Source organism: Salvelinus alpinus, chromosome 14, assembly GCF_045679555.1.
Source record: "Salvelinus alpinus chromosome 14, SLU_Salpinus.1, whole genome shotgun sequence".
Classification (NCBI taxonomy): Eukaryota; Metazoa; Chordata; class Actinopteri; order Salmoniformes; family Salmonidae; genus Salvelinus; species Salvelinus alpinus.
In genome coordinates, this window is record NC_092099.1 from 33577940 (window position 1) to 33596322 (window position 18383).

The 18383-nt window shown below is 41.7% G+C and overlaps 1 protein-coding gene and 1 pseudogene across 2 annotated transcripts; both read left to right on the forward strand.

Annotated features, from left to right (window-relative positions):
* The first annotated feature begins 4210 nt into the window (after positions 1-4210).
* On the forward strand, positions 4211-8128 carry LOC139538813 (translationally-controlled tumor protein homolog). Of its 2 annotated transcripts, none has more exons than XM_071341280.1 (6): positions 4211-4398; positions 5101-5174; positions 5734-5918; positions 6094-6199; positions 6436-6552; positions 7460-8128. In XM_071341280.1, exons 1-6 carry the CDS (start codon positions 4371-4373, stop codon positions 7460-7462), a joined length of 513 nt encoding a protein of 170 aa, XP_071197381.1. In that variant the 5' UTR covers positions 4211-4370; the 3' UTR covers positions 7463-8128. The 2 variants fall into 2 exon arrangements, with proteins under 2 accessions (XP_071197381.1, XP_071197382.1); XM_071341281.1 differs by having other exon boundaries at positions 4254-4398; positions 5101-5191.
* A 9316-nt stretch (positions 8129-17444) lies between these two features.
* Positions 17445-17611, forward strand: LOC139539226 (U2 spliceosomal RNA; annotated as a pseudogene).
* The last annotated feature ends 772 nt before the right edge of the window (positions 17612-18383 follow it).

Genomic DNA, 18383 nt, shown 5'->3' on the forward strand with positions numbered 1-18383 from the left:
AGTACAGGTGCATCAAAGCTGGGACAGAGAGACTGAAAAACAGCTTCTATCTCAAGGCCATCAGACTGTTAAACAGCCATCACTAACATTGAGAGGCTGCTGCCAACATACAGACTCAAATCTCTGGCCACTTTAATAAATGGAATTAATATAAGTATCACTAGTCACTTTAAATAACACCACTTTAATAATGTTTACATATCCTACATTACTCATCTCATATGTATATACTGTATTCTATACCATCTACTGCATCTTGCCTATGCCACATGCCATCACTCATCCATATATTTATATGTACATATTCTATTCACCCCTTTACATTTGTGTGTATTTGTGTGTATAAGTTAGTTGTTGTGAATTTGTTAGATCACTTGTTAGATATTACTGCATAGTCGGAACTAGAAGCACAAGCATTTCACTACACTTGCATTAACATCTGCTAACCATGTGTATGTGACAAATACATTTTGATTTGATTTGAGAGAGAGAGATTTCGTCTTTTCTTTTCACTTTCAGTTTCAGTTACTTAGCTAGCAAATGCAGCTGGCTAGTTTAACCTACTCAAACGCCCGGCTCAAATAGAGGGATAGTATGTTAGCTAGCTGGCTATGACTTTCCAACCCAACACTGGAACTCTTCCAAGTCAAGGTAAGCTTTTGGTTGTATTAATTTATTGCCGCCGGAGCTGCCGGTGTAACTGCTAAACTGCTTACTGACTATACACTGTAACATTATTTCATGATTGTAGCGGGTTAACTAACACATTAGTTCTATTAGCTATGTTGACTAGGACGTTACTTTAGCTAATATGGGGACAACAATGTAGGCTGTGTGTAGCAGTTATGATCGCCTGGTCACATACAGTTGAAGTCGGAAGTTTACATACACTTAGGTTGGAGTCATTAAAACTCGTTTTTCAACCACTCCACAAATTTCTTGTTAACAAACTATAGTTTTTGCAAGTCGGTTAGGACATCTACTTTATGCATGACACAAGTCATTTTTCCAACAATTGTTTACAGACAGATTATTTCACTTATAATTCCTTGTATCACAATTCCAGTGGGTCAAAATGATGTCATGGCTTTAGAAGCTTCTGATAGGCTAATTGACATAATTTGAGTCAATTGGAGGTGTACCTGTGGATGTATTTCGAGGCCTACCTTCAAACTCAGTGCCTCTTTGCTTGACATCATGGGAAAATCAAAAGAAATCAGCCAAGACCTCATAAAAAAATTGTAGACCTCCACAAGTCTGGTTCATCCTTGGGAGCAATTTCCAAATGCCTGAAGGTACCACGTTCATCTGTACAAACAATAGTACGCAAGTATAAACACTATGCAGCCGTCATACCGCTCAGGAAGGAGACACATTCTGTCTCCTAGAGATGAACGTACTTTGGTGCAAATCAATCCCAGAACAACTGGAGGGAACAGCTGGAGGGAACAGGTACAAAAGTATCTATATCCACAGTAAAACTAGTTCTATATCGACATAACCTGAAAGGCCACTCAGCAAGGAAGAAGCCACTGCTCCAAAACTGCCATAAAAAAGCCAGACTACGGTTTGCAACTGCATTTGGGGACAAAGATCGTACTTTTTGGAGAAATCTCCTCTGGTCTGATGAAACAAAAATAGAACTGTTTGGCCATAATGACCATCGTTATGTTTGGATGAAAAAGCGGGAGGCTTGCAAGCCGAAGAACACCATCCCAACCGTGAAGCACAGGGGTGGCAGCATCATGTTGCATCATGTTGGAGGGACTCGTGCACTTCACAAAATAGATGGCATCATGAGGCAGGAAAATTATGTCGATATATTGAAGCAACATCTCAAGACATCAGTCAGGAAGTTAAAGCTTGGTCACGTATGGGTCTTCCAAATGGACATTGACCCCAAGCATACTTCCAAAGTTGTGGCAAAATGGCTTAAGGACAAAGTCAAGTTATTGGAGTGGCCGTCACAAAGCCCTGACCTCAATCCTATAGAAGATTTGTGGACAGAACTGAAAAAGCGTGTGCGAGCAAGGAGGCCTACAAACCTGACTCAGTTACACCAGCTCTGTCAGGAGGAATGGGCCAAAATTCACCCAACTTATTGTGGGAAGCTTGTGGAAGGCTACCCGAAACGTTTGACCCAAGTTAAACAATTTAAAGGCAATGCTACCAAATACTAATTGAGTGTATGTAAACTTCTGACCCACTGGGAATGTTATGAAAGAAATAAAAGCTGAAATAAATCATTCTCTCTTTTATTATTCTGACATTTCACATTCTTAAAATAAAGTGTTGATCCTAACTGACCTAAGACACTTAATTTTTACTAGGATTAAATGTCAGGAATTGTGAAAAATTGAGTTGAATGTATTTGGCTAATGTGTATGTACACTTCCGACTTCAACTTTACAGCTGATGTGTTGTGCATTGAAGTCCACAAACAAAGGGAAATGGTGAGAGGAAGAGAGTGCATAGATGCGAGATGAATACAACTGTGGCTGCTATGAAAGTGAACTGTGTGTACGTGTGATCAGGGGTGTATTCATTCCGCCGATTCTGTTGAAAAACGTTTCATAAAAATGGAAACAAACAAAACGGGGGGGAAAATACCTGAATTATGTCCAATTGAATCTCTTGTTTGCAACTGTTTGACTAATGATTACACCTTAGATAAGCTAGACGCAGGCGAGTGTGTGCAAGGCGGCATATGTCACGGTCTCTCACCTCAAGATTGTTTTTGACCTGTGTTCCTACGTTGTAAACTTTCATTCATAGGCTAGGTTGTAGAAACCTCATGATGGGTATAGGGACATTTTGAGTGTCATGTAGTAGCCTAAACCTATTGATGTTACATTGAACTGGGTGAATGGAATATGAATGACAGTCATCCAATATGCTGTAATAGAAATAAGACCATGCTCATGAGAAGAAAATAAATTGTCCTCCCTCATCTTAAATGGCACTGACCGCCACTGGTGTCAACAGCTGCCCACAGTGTGTAGAAAGACCTTTACCCTGAGGCCTGTTCTGAACAAAAATACTGTACTGATTAGATTGGTGGAGGAACTGAAGAATACAGGACTACATGTTGCTTCTCCTGCTCACTGTTATGCTGAACCTTGTAAAGGGTTGCGTCAATCAAATCTGGTATCAGGATAAAATGTGATTCAGAGTCACCGAATATACTTTAAGTATTTTTATTAAACTCAAGCGATAAATGGTAAATGCAATTTTCGTATATACGGGTTCACTGTATCACCACGCAGGGTAAAGCAGAGAACTGACTAGAATAGTACAGACATCTTCTTTTATACTGGGACAGAGGTAGTTCCAACTTCAGAGTTGGCCTGTAGTAGAGGCTCAGCGTGGTTTAAACTTGCTAGCCTATCGGTGATGCCCAGGCTGGTCCCAGCCCCATAGCACTCAGGATTTAGATGTCCGGAAATGTTGTTGTGAAGATTGAGCTGAGTTGTCGGTTGCTACACCTTACTCAGTTCCTGTTTTCTTGTTATTCAGCACTTTTCCATCTTGTCTCAACCTTGTGGTTTGCACAGTCGACACCCTAGATTAGCAACATCTTTACTGCAGTCCCGCTATGTTTGTGCAACACTATAATAGCTGGGTTAGCAACACACTATGTTTGTGATTAACATGTCCTATTTATATAAGGCATACATTTTTGTTAAAAGGAGAACAAAACCATCCTTCACAACCTGGAGATGTGGAGTATCTGACCTCTTACTACGAGACTCATCTTCAGCCTCATTATGAAGTTGGGTGGGTCCCCGCGCGGGACGGTTGAGCTAACGTAGGCTAATGCGATTAGCATGAGGCTGTAACTAACAAGTGCAGGCTTACCCTGGCGTGTCGTTTTGATAACCATGTATATCTCTCTCGGACAAGGTGACTTTGATCAATATATTCGGCTCTATTTACTCCCAGATTCTAAAAAGGTTTTATGGGTATTATGACTCATACTGTGGTACTCTATGGTGTTGGTGCATGATGTTTCTGTCCTCTACTTCTATACTGATGTGACAACACCACATCTCACACACATTGGTATCCTCCACAACCCGGTCACCCCAACCATCCTTCCACCCAAAACAAACTAACTTTTACATTTAAAAAACATAATAGTATGTATAGCTCCACTTTACATATAGTAAAGTAATGTCTTTTTATGGGTTTTCGTATTTCTATCCGCCAGAGGGCAGACTTGCCTCATAAATGGGTGAAATATATATGACTTCAACAGCAAATTGTACACTAGACCGCGTTGGATGCATGACGCTCTTTTCTGGTCAAGCCAGTGAGGGTGAGGGGACTCCGTTGTCTTTGTGTCGAATTCGAAACTTCAATCCGACAAAATGATCATCTACAAGGACATCATCACTGGTATGGACAAATATATCGTATGCCCATTCATGTATTTTAATTTTATTTATTATGTTGTCATGCTATCTATATTCAGAATCAAGTGTGTTGGTCTTTAATGGTTCCCAGTGTGGTGAAATCAAAGGCTAAGGCCTTGCACAGGGCCACATGTAACCTCAACTGTGTATGTTTTTACTATAAACTGTTTTACTATTACACACGCCGGGGCTTTTAAGAAAAAAGGAATGTTTGGTAATGTAACCAAAGGAGAATATTTACTTATCGCGATGCAAAACAGGTGCTGGGATATGTGGACCTTGTTAGTTAGTCAGCCTGCAGCTGCTTGTGTTCCATGCGCGCGCTGCCAGATTTGTCAGCTGTCAAAAGGCACTGTCAACTAACAGCAAACGCTATCAATCACTCAATGGTTGAACTGTACATTCGACGATTATCCACATACTAACCATTTGCACACATACTAGTATCTTAATGTTATGCTTCTAATCCAGTTATATTAGCATTGTAAACCTAGCAGATCTTGCTAGTATGTCTGTCAGCCGTCTAACAAATAGGATTAGTGGGCAAGCTCAGCTATGTTAGCCGGCAGCAGCAGTACCTGGCCTGGGGAAGTCTGTAGAGGCCCAAGGCAAACTACCTGACAACAATGTAACCTTGTGACTGTGAACTATTAATGTGGTTACTATTCATTTTGTTTTATTGCAGGGGATGAAATGTTCTCTGACATTTACAAGATCAAAGAATCACCAACTGGGATGTTATTGGAAGTAGAGGGAAAGGTGCGTCTCCACTGCAGGTATAAGCTCTCTGAGTTGTGGTGGTGAGGTGTATTAAGATTTGGAGACACTTATTGACTTGCGTATCATCTTAACTCAACTCATAGTTTTGCATTATGCCTGAGTTTACATAGACAAGTCCTATCAGATGGTCCTGAAATACACTGCTCAAAAAAATAAAGGGAACATTTAAACAACACAATGTAACTCCAAGCCAGGAAGCATAGGAACTGAGAAGTGGTCTGTGGTCACCACCTGCAGAACCACTCCTTTATTGGGGGTGTCTTGCTAATTGCCTATAATTTCCACTTTTTGTCTATTCCATTTGCACAACAGCATGTGAAATTTATTGTCAATCAGTGGTGCTTCCTAAGTGGACAGTTTGATTTCACAGAAGTGTGATTGACTTGGAGTTACATTGTGTTGTTTAAGTGTTCCCTTTATTTTTTTGAGCAGTGTAGAATAAGATGTTTGACAGTATTGGGACCCAACCAGAGTGATTCAGCACGCACTCTCCTCCCTCCTTCCCATCTTCCTCTGGTGTTCCCCCTCCTCCCCTCAGATGGTTAGTAGAACGGAGAATATCGATGACTGTCTGTTGGGGGCAAATGCGTCGGCGGACGTGCAGGATGACGGCTGCGAGTCCAGCACAGTCAATGGAGTGGACATCGTTCTCAACCACAAACTGCAGGAGACATCCTTCACCAAGGACTCATACAAGGGCTACATCAAGGACTACATGAAGGCGTGAGTGTGTTAGTGACGGGTGTCTGTGCATGTGTTGGGTGTGCTAGGACTGATACAGGCTAGACCCATCAGTCTCCCTGTATGCCCCTCAAAACTGTGACTGTACTTGTGTAGATGAAAATATCCTTATTTGAAATGAAAAGCAGTTGTTGAAGGTGTGTGGGGGTGTGTGCAGGATCAAGGCTAAGCTGGAGGAGAACAACCCAGACAGAGTGAAGCCCTTCATGGCTGGAGCTCAGGAGGAGATCAAGAAGATCATGGGCAACATGAAGAACTACCAGGTAACTACTAGTTACAGCTATACATCTACTACTGCATACAGCAAATTCAGCTACACATGCATTCCTCACATCACATCAACTATTTGTGCTCAGTCAAGCTGTGATGATTGAAGGTCCAGGCCTATGAAACTAAAAAGATCTAGATTGGAGAAGAATCATGTGGATGTAGTTTCACTGACCTATTTTCTCTTTACCCCCGCTTACATTCCCTCTCTCTGTTCCCCCGCTCACTGTAGTTTTTTACAGGTGAGTCCATGAACCCAGATGGTATGGTTGGTCTGCTGGATTTCCGTGAGGACGGCATCACTCCCTTCATGACATTCTTCAAAGACGGCCTGGAGATAGAGAAATGCGTGAGTCCCTTTAGCCCAGTCTACTCATGTCCCTTTAGCCCAGTCTACTCATGTCTAATAACACACTGATTATGTTCTAACTTATAACCAGTCTACTCATGTCTAATAACACACTGATTATGTTCTAACTTATAACCAGTCTACTCATGTCTAATAACACACTGATTATGTTCTAACTTATAACCAGGCTACTCATGTCTAATAACACACTGATTATGTTCTAACTTATAACCAGGCTACTCATGTCTAATAACACACTGATTATGTTATAACTTATAACCAGTCTACTCATGTCTAATAACACACTGGTTATGTTATAACTTATAACCAGTCTACTCATGTCTAATAACACACTGATTATGTTCTAACTTATAACCAGTCTACTCATGTCTAATAACACACTGATTATGTTCTAACTTATAACCAGTCTACTCATGTCTAATAACACACTGATTATGTTCTAACTTATAACCAGTCTACTCATGTCTAATAACACACTGATTATGTTCTAACTTATAACCAGGCTACTCATGTCTAATAACACACTGATTATGTTCTAACTTATAACCAGTCTACTCATGTCTAATAACACACTGATTATGTTATAACTTATAACCAGGCTACTCATGTCTAATAACACACTGATTATGTTATAACTTATAACCAGTCTACTCATGTCTAATAACACACTGATTATGTTATAACTTATAACCAGTCTACTCATGTCTAATAACACACTGATTATGTTATAACTTATAACCAGTCTACTCATGTCTAATAACACACTGATTATGTTATAACTTATAACCAGTCTACTCATGTCTAATAACACACTGATTATGTTATAACTTATAACCAGTCTACTCATGTGTTATAACCACTGACCTTCCTCTCCTCTCTTTCACAGTAACACTCTGGACTAACTTTGTTTCGATTAGCTGCTCAGATGCATCTCACCTGACCCACGACCACCAACCAACGAGAGGACTGCTCTGTATTACATTTGGATTGAAAGCATTTAGTTACAATTTTTATATTATATCTGATTGGAATGGAAGTATTACTTTAAAGTATTATAAGATGCCCAAACCATGTCATGTCTATGGGGTTGGCTGAAGGGGAGCTGTGACAGTATTTGGTGTTGATTTTGTAATTGACCTTACTGATTACTGTGTTAAACTCTGACTATTGCAGTGTTCTGGTAACTGGTATATTCAGGAAGGCCCAATCAGAACATTCAGATGGAGGCATATATGCTCTATATATACATATATACATTTCTATCATGCAGAATAAGGAATTGTGTCAGGTCTAATATGTTACATTTCTACCTGGAACATGCAATATGTCACACAGTTTGCTGGGATGATTTGTTAATCTCTGCAAAGACAATGTTTCAGTCCACTGATTAGTTATTCATTAATTGGTTATTTATTGTTGATTTGATTTAACTCTCAGGCCTCCATTTGCTTGGTTTACAGTTCCATTAGATGCGACACCCTTACTAAAAGTAGTGGGATAGCTTAGGACTTCCTGATTTGAGTTGTGAAAAATAAAACTAACACTGGGTAATACATTTCCAGTTGTGGTGTTGATTTGTTTAAAAATGTAGATGATACAATCATTGGATCCATGAAAGATATGTTATGTTAATACCATTGGCCTTTTTGTTGAAAAGTTTATCTCTAAATCTTGTTCTGTCAAGTAAGTAGTCCTACATATTTAGTGAAAATGGAAAATATGCAACAAGCATACACTCTGGTCATGTGACTTTGGGTACCAGTCAAAGAACAGAAAGACTCCTCCCAACTCTCCACCATGATGGGAGGCCCTTGGGACAACGTCCATATTCCAGGCAGGATGCTCCTTTCTGGGCTAGTCACTCTTCATCTCCTCCCCTCTTCCCTGGTAGTGGCGGTACTCTGGCTTCAGTTCCCAGGTGCTCTTGTGGGTTCCTTTAGCGTTGTACACGCCTATCTCGCTCAGGATCTCCTTCAAGTAGGTCTACAGGAAACACATCTCTCAGGATCTCCTTCAAGTAGGTCTACAGGAAACACAAACAAAACACATCTCTCAGGATCTCCTTCAAGTAGGTCTACAGGAAACACATCTCTCTGGATCTCCTTTACATATGTCTGAGACCAAAAATGTTTCCTCTTCTCATACTCCACCTACACACACACAACACACAGCCCACAGAAAACCCACACGGGCAAGGAGGGAGCATGGTAGAAGTGCACATTACAGTTCCAGGTGTATGTTGATCCAACACTATAAAGATATGCATGTAACCTTCAGGAGCATGCAAGCAGGCAGTTACACACACACACAAACACTGCTTTTTAATATGTGATATGGCAGTGTTCTTACATTAGCAACATGGTTGGAAACAAGTTTGAAGTTGTTGGTGACAGCCCTGTCTATCTGCTCGGTCAGATGCTGGGACTTGGTAGACACCTCGATCTGTAATCTGAGGAGAGCGAGATACAGAGGAATACAAATGATAACATTAACACATACAAACACCCAGTAGCGACCAGTCATTCAGGGTAGGTGGGGCTGAGCCCTGTTTAGCTATAAAAAATATATATATATATGGATATGTATATATTATTTTTTTGTTGCCTGTTTTGCATGATATTTTGCATCTCTAATTGCGCCGTGATTGGCTCAGTTCTCTGTCACTCCTGGGGACACTACATCACTGCAAAATCTACAGGGAGAGATTGAAAGTTCAAGCCCCCTTGGGTGCTGCCATAGAGTTACATTAGAGGTGCCCATCCAAGAAGGCTCAAGGTCATTGGCCACAGATAAAATTACGTCAATTCCCGTGATATCTACAGTAGCTTTGATTGGACATTCAAAATCTTAGCTAGCAAGCTAGACAAGCAGTCATCGTCCTTTTCCATCCTTGTCATATGAAGAGAAATTATAAATAAAATGTATCGGTGCTCATCGGCCATTGGACATAAACATTAGACAACAAGTTGGAAATCGCAAATTCAACAACGAGTGGTTTGCAAAGCAATCGCTATTTAGCTTCCCCTGCCTGCTATTTGGTGGAGAGGCTGTGTGGTCCAAGTCAGGGTTTAAGGGTCTCTTTTCCTAGCTTAGAAGGATAAACATTCACACGCAACACCATGGGCAGAAGAGGTTGAATACATTGGCCATGCTGTCAATCCAGCATGACTTCTGCCGCGTTCAAAACAACTGGAAACTCGGAACTGGGAAATCTCAGACTTCAGTGAGTTCAAGACAACTGGGAACTCGGAAAATACGAGCTCCGACTGGGAAATATGTTTTGAGCGGTCATCCAACTCGGAATTCCAAGTCGGGAACTCGGGCCTCTTTCTAGAGCTCCGACCTGAAGATCACTGACGTCCTGATTCGACCTTGTTTTTTCCCCAGTTGTATTTAAAGCACCACAAATCCAGAGAATGACAGACTTTGATGACAAAGTTTGATGACAAAATTTGCCCACAAGAAGGACAGCCGCGCCACTTTCCTGTTCAAGTGTGAACAGCACAAATGTGAGTCCAAAAATGTATTGTATGCTGCTACATAAATTATGTAATATGCCAGGGAGATATACTAAGAAAGTAATCCTACGTGTACAATGTGTAGTAAGCTGTTAGTAGCCCACGTGTCTCATCCTAATAATTTGGCCCCTTTCCCCCTCATAACCGAGTTCCCAGTTGTAGCCTACTGTTCAGACTTGGTTGTGAACATGTAGTTTATAGCTTGTTTTAGAGAATTTTCATCATCAAATATATGCCCCCTTTATTTATCATACGGTTCTGACTTGGTCCTACAGAGAGAATACTGTAAAAACAGCTCATGTTCTGAATTCTGTCGCTGTACATTTCAAGTGCTGAACAAATAGTTATATTGACTACGTCGGTCTTAGCTCGCTCATTAATGTCTTAATCAAAATTACGGATTGCTTTGTATCCGCTCATCGTTCCCTTATGCCATATTTGTACATCTCAATTGTCAGCAGGAACCACATTTGTTTAAGCAAGTCAGCGATATCAGCTATGTTTTTTAAAAAGGCAGTAAATTAAGCTAAATGATCTGTTTCGCTGCCAGACAAGGCTCCGCTGATAACCAGGTGTAGCGGTGGTAAGGATTCACTCCATGGTGCTGAAAAGAAAGCTCAGCTTTTGGAACAGCTTTATGTAGGCCCTAACAGTTTGTGGGCACCGTTTGTTACCCTTATACTGTAATTGATGTATTGTTTAGTGTTGTGATGTGTTGTGTTGTGGCTTTGCTGGCATGCATCTAATACAATTTATTTTATTTTTTTCCCCACCAAGATTTACATTCTAAAATCGCCACTGCAAACACCTGATAGAAGCAGATCTCCCAGATCTCTCTGGGGGAAGCAGATCAATTAATGAAGATATAGGGTCTGATTTAGAGAAGCAGAGAAATTATTGAAGATATAGTGTCTGATTGAGAGAAGCAGAGAAATTAATGAAGATGTAGGGTCTCATTGAGAGAAGCAGAGAAATGAATGAAGATATAGTGTCTGATTGAGAGAAGCAGAGAAATGAATGAAGATATAGGGTCTCATTGAGAGAAGCGTCCCATTGGGCAGAGCAGGTGATAAAGACACAATGGCACACTCTATGTTGTACAATGGTTGAATAGTGAATATAGCCTATTAGTATAATGCACAGTATTGTCACTACTGTACATATACAGACACAGGCAATCATGCATGTTCTCAAACACTCAGGGAGAGAGAAGAGTTGCTATAGCACACACCGAACAGTTACTATAGCAATGCCTGCCAACCTCAGCGACAATAAAACAGTATGGAAGACATTCATTCCATTATTAGGCATTCTCCTGGACTTAGATATGACTACTGTTCCTCCACATCTACTAAACTCACTCAGAAAGGAAGCCAGGAGAAATAGCCTACAGTATCTATCAGTGATGCTTTATAAAACAGTCACCTCATTATATTTAGTGGTATTGAATTTTGTTTCACTCACTTCTTTAGTTTCATGTAGTTTTCATTGACGTGAGGTCTGCACTCTGCTCTCTATACCATTATGCCCTCCAGACTGATCTTATCTGAAACAAAGACAGTACATGTTTGCATCAATGACACGCACACAGACACACACACAAATCAATAACAGAATTCTGGTTTTAATCAGATTGTATTCTTTATTTCAGTACAACAGGGCTAAAAAGTGTTACTTAATATACTTCAGCACTGAACTGAATATGCAGCCACGTGTCACACTGAACTGAACCACTTAAATTCGTTCAGGTGGGTTTGGATTTGGTGAAGTTTGGTAAAAAGACAGGGCACCTGTGGGAATGTGACACATGTCTTGTTAGAAACGAGGCCTTTTGCTGTTTGCTGATGTCAATGTTGTGAACAGAGTGCCCCATGGTGGCAGTGGGGTTACGGTATGGGCACGTATAAACTACGAACAACGAACACAATTGCATTTTATCCATGGCAATATAAATGCACAGAGATACCCTGATGAGATCCTGAGGCCCATTGTAGTGCTATCCATCTGCCGCCATCACCTCATGTTTCAGCATGATAATGCACGGCCCCATGTCGTAAGGATCTGTACACAATTCCTGGAAGCTGGAAATGTACTAGTTCTTCCATGTCCTGCATACTCACCAGACATGTCACCCATTGAGCATGTTTGGGATGCTCTGGATCAACGTGTATGACAGCGTGTTCCAGTTCCCACCAATATCCAGCAACTTTGCACAGCCATTGAAGATGAGTGGGACAACATTCCACAGGCCACAATCAACGGCCTGATCAACTCTATGTGAAGGAGATGTGTCGCCCTGCATAAGGCAAATGGTGGTCACACCAGATACTGACTGGTTTTCTCATCCTCGCCCCTTTTTTTTCAAGGTATCTGTGACCAACAGATGCATAATCTGTATTCCCAGTCATGTGAAATCCATAGATTAGGGCCTAATGAATTGATTTCAATTGACTGTTTACCTTATATCAACTGTAACAGGCTTCTTCCCTGTTGCGTTTATATGTTTGTTCAGTGCTACAACTGAACAAAAACCCAAGAGGTAGCCTATGGGTTTTAGGCATTTTTACTGAACAATACCATTAGGCCTAGTTGAAGACAGAATGCACAAAAAAGGCTGACAGCCTGGCCTAAACGTTCCCTGGTCGCTGAAGACGTGGAGATGTCGATTATGGCAGCCTCCCGCACTTCTCTGATTCAGAGGGGTTGGGTTTAATGCGGAAGACACATTTCAGTTGAATGCATTGAACGCTTGCGTTTGAAGGAAGCACATGAATATCAAACAACGATTTGTAGTTATGGCTAGGCGAGTATTGGTATGGAATCAGTACTATTGGGAATTTTCCAGTACATATGTGCACATTATACATCTTAGAGTAGTAAGCAGAATCAATACAAGCCATATGTATCTGGGCCATTAGACGTGCACTGTGAAGCCATTAATCAATAGGTCATTAGGTTAAGGGAAGGCATATGTGTCTGGGTCATTACGCTAAGGGAAACCAATAATCAATAGGTCATTAGCATAGGGAAGCCATTACCTAGTCCCGCGAGGTTCATTAGATGTGCGTTAGGAGGATAGGTTTGTATTACTAAAAGCACCATTAGACATGCACCTACATTAGGAGTGTGCGTGTCTGTTTCTTTTTGTATCATTGCTATGGATCCACCACCAATAGATTCTATGCCCTAAGGTCTGCGCCAAACAAGAAAATGGAAACCAAGCTGAAATAAAGATGAAGTCGGAAGTTTACATACACCTTAGACAAATACATTTAAACTCAGTTTTCACAATTCCTGACATTTAATCCTAGTAAAACTTCCCTGTCTTAAGTCAGTTAGGATCAACACTTTATTTTAAGAATGTGAAATGTCAGAATAATAGTAGAGAATGATTTATTTCAGTTTTATTTTTGTTTCATCAGACCAGAGGACATTTCTCCAAAAAGTACGATCTTTGTCCTCATGTGCTGTTGCAAACCGTAGTCTGGCTTTTTTTATGGTGGTTTTGGAGCAGTGGCTTCTTCCTTGCTGAGCGGCCTTTCAGGTTATGTCGATATAGGACTCGTTTTACTGTGGATATGGATACTTTTGTACCCGTTTCCTCCAGCATCTTCACAAGGTCCTTTGCTGTTGTTCTGGGATTGATTTGCACTTTTCGCACCAAAGTACGTTCATCTCTAGGAGACCGAACGTATCCCCTTCTTGAGCGGTATGATGGCTGCGTGGTCCCATGGTGTTTATACTTGCGTACTATTGTTTGTACAGATGAACGTGGTACCTTCAGGCATTTGGAAATTGCTCCCAAGGATGAACCAGACTTGTGGAGGTCTACAATTTTTTTATGAGGTCTTGGCTGATTTCTTTTGATTTTCCCATGATGTCAAGCAAAGAGGCACTGAGTTTGAAGGTAGGCTTTGAAATACATCCACAGGTACACCTCCAATTGACTCAAATTATGTCAATTAGCCTATCAGAAGCTTCTAAAGCCATGAAATCATTTTCTGGACTTTTCCAAGCTGTTTAAAGGCACAGTCAATTTAGTGTATGTAAACTTCTGACCCACTGGAATTGTGATACAGTGAATTATAAGTGAAATAATCTGTCTGTAAACAAGTGTTAGAAAAATTACAAAGTAGATGTCCTAACCGACTTTCCAAAACTATAGTTTGTTAACAAGACATTTGTGGAGTCGTTGAAAAATGAGTTTTAATGACTCCAACCTCAGTTTATGTAAACTTCCGACTTCAACTGTAAGTGCAAGGCTAAATGCCCAAGGGGATAAATCATTAACATACAGAGGAACGACTATATGTGTGACGTAAGGAGGAAAACTGTATAAAAAGTATGTGCCGAGGCTGGAAAGGCAGTTGATCCATGGACCAGCTCGGCTTGTTACTTTGTAATAAAGTCTATTTGACAAGTTCACAAGTTCCGGTATCTGAGAAATATTATTGAGCGAATATTTCTACGACAGTACATATATATTTTTTGGTTTATTTAGTTAGCTAATATTTAGTCAAACAGTTGTAGCCTGCCAGGATATTGAGCAAGATGGCCAGCTAGCTAGCTAGCAACAGTCACGAGCTCCGTCTTCGAACCTAGCCAGTTGACAGAAATGGTGAGTCAAAAATGTACTTCAATAGCAGTGAGTCATTGATGATACATTAAATATTGTAATGTGTGTGTTTGTACTCGAAAAAGGATGTGCTTTTGTTGGTTTGAGAATAACACCAGCTAGCTACCTAGCTTGCTAGCTCAGTGAGCGGGAGACTGACAACTACTGAGTGCCCCACCTCCCCCACTGCACTGGGTACCCAGGCATAACATTTCAGACCTGCAGAGAATGCTACACAAAGAGCCTGCTTGTAAAAGTTTGGCTACAGACATTTGTTTCAGTGTATATAGGTAACTTTAGTTACATTCATGTTTCTTTGGTTGACATTAAGGTAAAATGCCAGGCGACTGAGTTGTAATTGGATGAGAATATGATAGTGGATGTAGCTGAATATTGTAGCTATGAAGACTACTACCTAGTATGAATGCCATTTTGAGTTCGGAATGATAGCTAGACCTCATAATTTTTTAAGTTGCCCCCTCCACATGCACTAAATCGATATATTACTACTGTAGGCTATACAAAGTAACGCTACTGCCTGTGTGTACATTTAGCAACAGCTTCATTGTTAGAATAGCTTTACGCATGTGTTGTAAACAAAGTTGAGGCCATAATTGTCTGAGATTGCGAGGTTCCGCTGCTGCTTCTAAAGCACTCAACCGGAATTTTTTTTCACACATTCACTCAAGTCGCTACATCTAGATAGGCTCGAAATGTTTTCAGTAGACTGCAGTGAATCATCCATATACTGTAAAAATCTGATAACTAGTGTGCTTGCAAGGTTTTGACTGCAGAACTCAGTCCACATAACTACTGTTCGCTTTGCTGTTTTAGACGAAACAGCTGAGTACAGTACAGTATGTTAACCTTATTAAAGTGACAAGTGTTCCATTATTAAAGTGACTAGTGTTCCATTATTAAAGTGACTAGTGTTCCATTATTAAAGTGACTAGTGTTCCATTATTAAAGTGACCAGTAATTCCATGTCTATGTATATAGGGCAGCAGCCTCTAAATTGCAGGGTAACCAGGTGGTAGCTCACTAGTGATGGCTATTTAACCTTCTGATGGCATTGAGATAGAAGCTGTTTTTCAGTCTCTCGGTCCCAGCTTTGATGCACCTGTACTGACCTCGCCTTCTGGATGGTAGCCGGGTGAACAGGCTGTGGCTCAGGTGGTTGATGTCCTTGATGAACTTGATGAAATGCTAAATGGGGTGCCAGAGAAGCCATCCCCGTTCTTGCCAACTCGAGCGGATGTCGGGGGTCAGGTGGGTTTGAAGGAGAAGTCCTCAATGGTGTCGGAAGTAACCCCGGAAACCCAGATGAACACAGGCCCGACATCCGCCACCCAACAGCCGGTGGAAGATGAGGTTGGTGGCGGGACGGACAGGCTGTGCTCATCCCTCGACAAGGAGGCGTTCGGGGTCCTCGTTGGGGAGATGAGGGCGATGATTGAGGACCTTCAAGCTTAGCAGACCAGGAAGGCAGAGTGGGAATCCATCTCGCCCCTGTTGCTTTCTCCGAGACAGAAGAGTTCGGTGGTGGGCGGAGGAAAAATAAGTGGTTTTCCCTTGAGCTGGCTGAGGGCCAGAGTGGACTGGGAGGAATAGGGGAGGGTTTGGGCTTGTGAGCAATGGGGTGGAAAGACAGTGCAGCTGAGGTGGCCTCCATGTCCTCGCAGCCTCTCACTCTCTTTTATGAACGTGGTCCTGTTGACCCCTGCGCTATGTCTGCCAACTGGGGATGGGGTGTCTCAGGATAGTTCTGGAATGCCGGGACACCCCATCCCCAACCCCTTCCCTGCGTCTTGGGGTTCTCAGGAGGAAGGGGTTGGGAAAGTTGGGGAGATGTCTGCAGCTGCTGGCCCGACACCCTCGTCTGATGAGGACCTTTACCCATCGGTCGGAGTAAGTACTTGAAATCTCTGTTACTGTTTGACCTTTTCTTTAATTTCGTTTTTTGATCATGACAAACATTCAAATTATGATGATGAATGTTCGGGGTCTAAGAGAGGCTATTTAGAGAACTGCTGTCTTTAGTTTTACTTTTTGTTTTTTATAGGAGGTACATTTAATAAGGGATGGGGGAAGTAAAGAAATATAAGAAAGAATGGGGAAAAGGGAAGTCTGTGTGGAGTTGTGGGGGGGGGCTTCGGCCACAGACGGCGCCGGAAAGAAGGGTGTTTATTATTGGGTTTTGTAAGAGGAAGGTGAGGGAGGAGAGCAGGGTGGTGGAGCGTCTTCAACCGTTACTCGATCTCGAGTACAAGGCTGGTAGGGACCGCTGGTAGGGACCGTTTTAAAAGGGCTGTGGGACGCAAGGCAGGGATTGGTTAAGTCTGGGGCAGACTGGGGGGTGGAGGAAATAGTAAGGTGAGTGGAGGGGAAGGTTAAGGAGGGAGGAGAGGAAGTGGGGCCACCATGCCGCCTTCGAGTGGTGGAAAGGGGGGCTGGGGCTGGTTATGTAGGTGACTAAGGTTTAGAAAGTAGGTTTTATAGGTCGTGTGGGTTTTGTGTGTGTGGGCACTTAGAAAGAGGCCTCCATACCATGGTTGGCCAAGTGCAGGGTAAAGTTTTTTATCCTTAACTGGTTTAAATGCGCCCAGGACTGTTTATTGATATTTTGTTGGCTGCAGCCCCCTGCAAAAGAATGGGGGATGGGCGTTGGTTGTCTTTCCTTTTTATGGTTATTGACATGTGAACTGTTCACCCTTGTAAGTGATTGAATAAGTAGAATAAAAGCTTTGAATCATCTGTTCTTAATAGTTTAATGTCTGGTACGTCCTCTATCTGGAGACCATATATTAAATAGATTTTTGGAATAGGGAGATGGAATAGGGGCTTGCGCCGTCCACTCCACACATCGACCTGGTATTGCAGTACCTCCAGGAATGGTGCCCCCCCCCACCCAACGTTGTCAAAAGAAATACAGTTTCATCTTGAGTCGGATTTCATGTGCTTTCTTTGCTTAGTTACTGCTGAAAAGTGATGAGATTTTGTGAAACTGTCGGCCTACAGATATTTTTATTGCAACAGTGAAACACGAGATTGGGCAACAAAGCCTACGATTCACAAAATACAACCAGCTAAAATGGTTAAAAAGTACTATCAGCTAAGGTAGGTCAAAACAACCACGTATCACAGTCAGGCTATTTGGACTGTGGTTTCAGTATATGCATGGTTTATGTATACATTTGTGAAACAGTTACTATTAACCCAAGCTTTTTACTGTAGCCTACTTCTCTGGAGGACTACCAGAACTGTGTTTGCGCTTTCCCCTGATCATTTGTGGCCCCCCCAAAAAAGGATAATCTAGTGGTAGTGCCATGATAGTTTGGGCTAGTACAGGCCCGGCGCCACGAGGGTGCAAAAGGGGGCATTGCCCCCTTAGTTGGAATATTGTGCCCCCTCAGTTTTGTATACCTATTCTGTCCCACAATTTGCCCCCTCTGTCATGCCCAACTGATTTGTTGAGTATGCTTCATTCATGCAACTCCCTTGCATGTATCATACATCATGCACATTTTACCAGCCTTCATGGTAGAAGGGCGGGATCAATTTGACCGTTTAGGTTTACTTTCAAAGCTACGGAGAGAAAAAAAGTTGCAGCGCGCAGCTGGAATGTAGCTAATGTTAACAGTTAGGTAGGTAGCTGATAGCATGATGGATATTAGAAA

Bases quoted from the DNA above. Each gene is read 5' to 3' on its own strand.
- LOC139538813 (XM_071341280.1), top strand. From the start codon at position 4,371: ATGATCATCTACAAGGACATCATCACTG. The intron at 4,399-5,100 runs GTATGGACAAAT...GTTTTATTGCAG, and splicing joins CTACAAGGACATCATCACTG to GGGATGAAATGTTCTCTGAC. The intron at 5,919-6,093 runs GTGAGTGTGTTA...GGGTGTGTGCAG, and splicing joins ATCAAGGACTACATGAAGGC to GATCAAGGCTAAGCTGGAGG.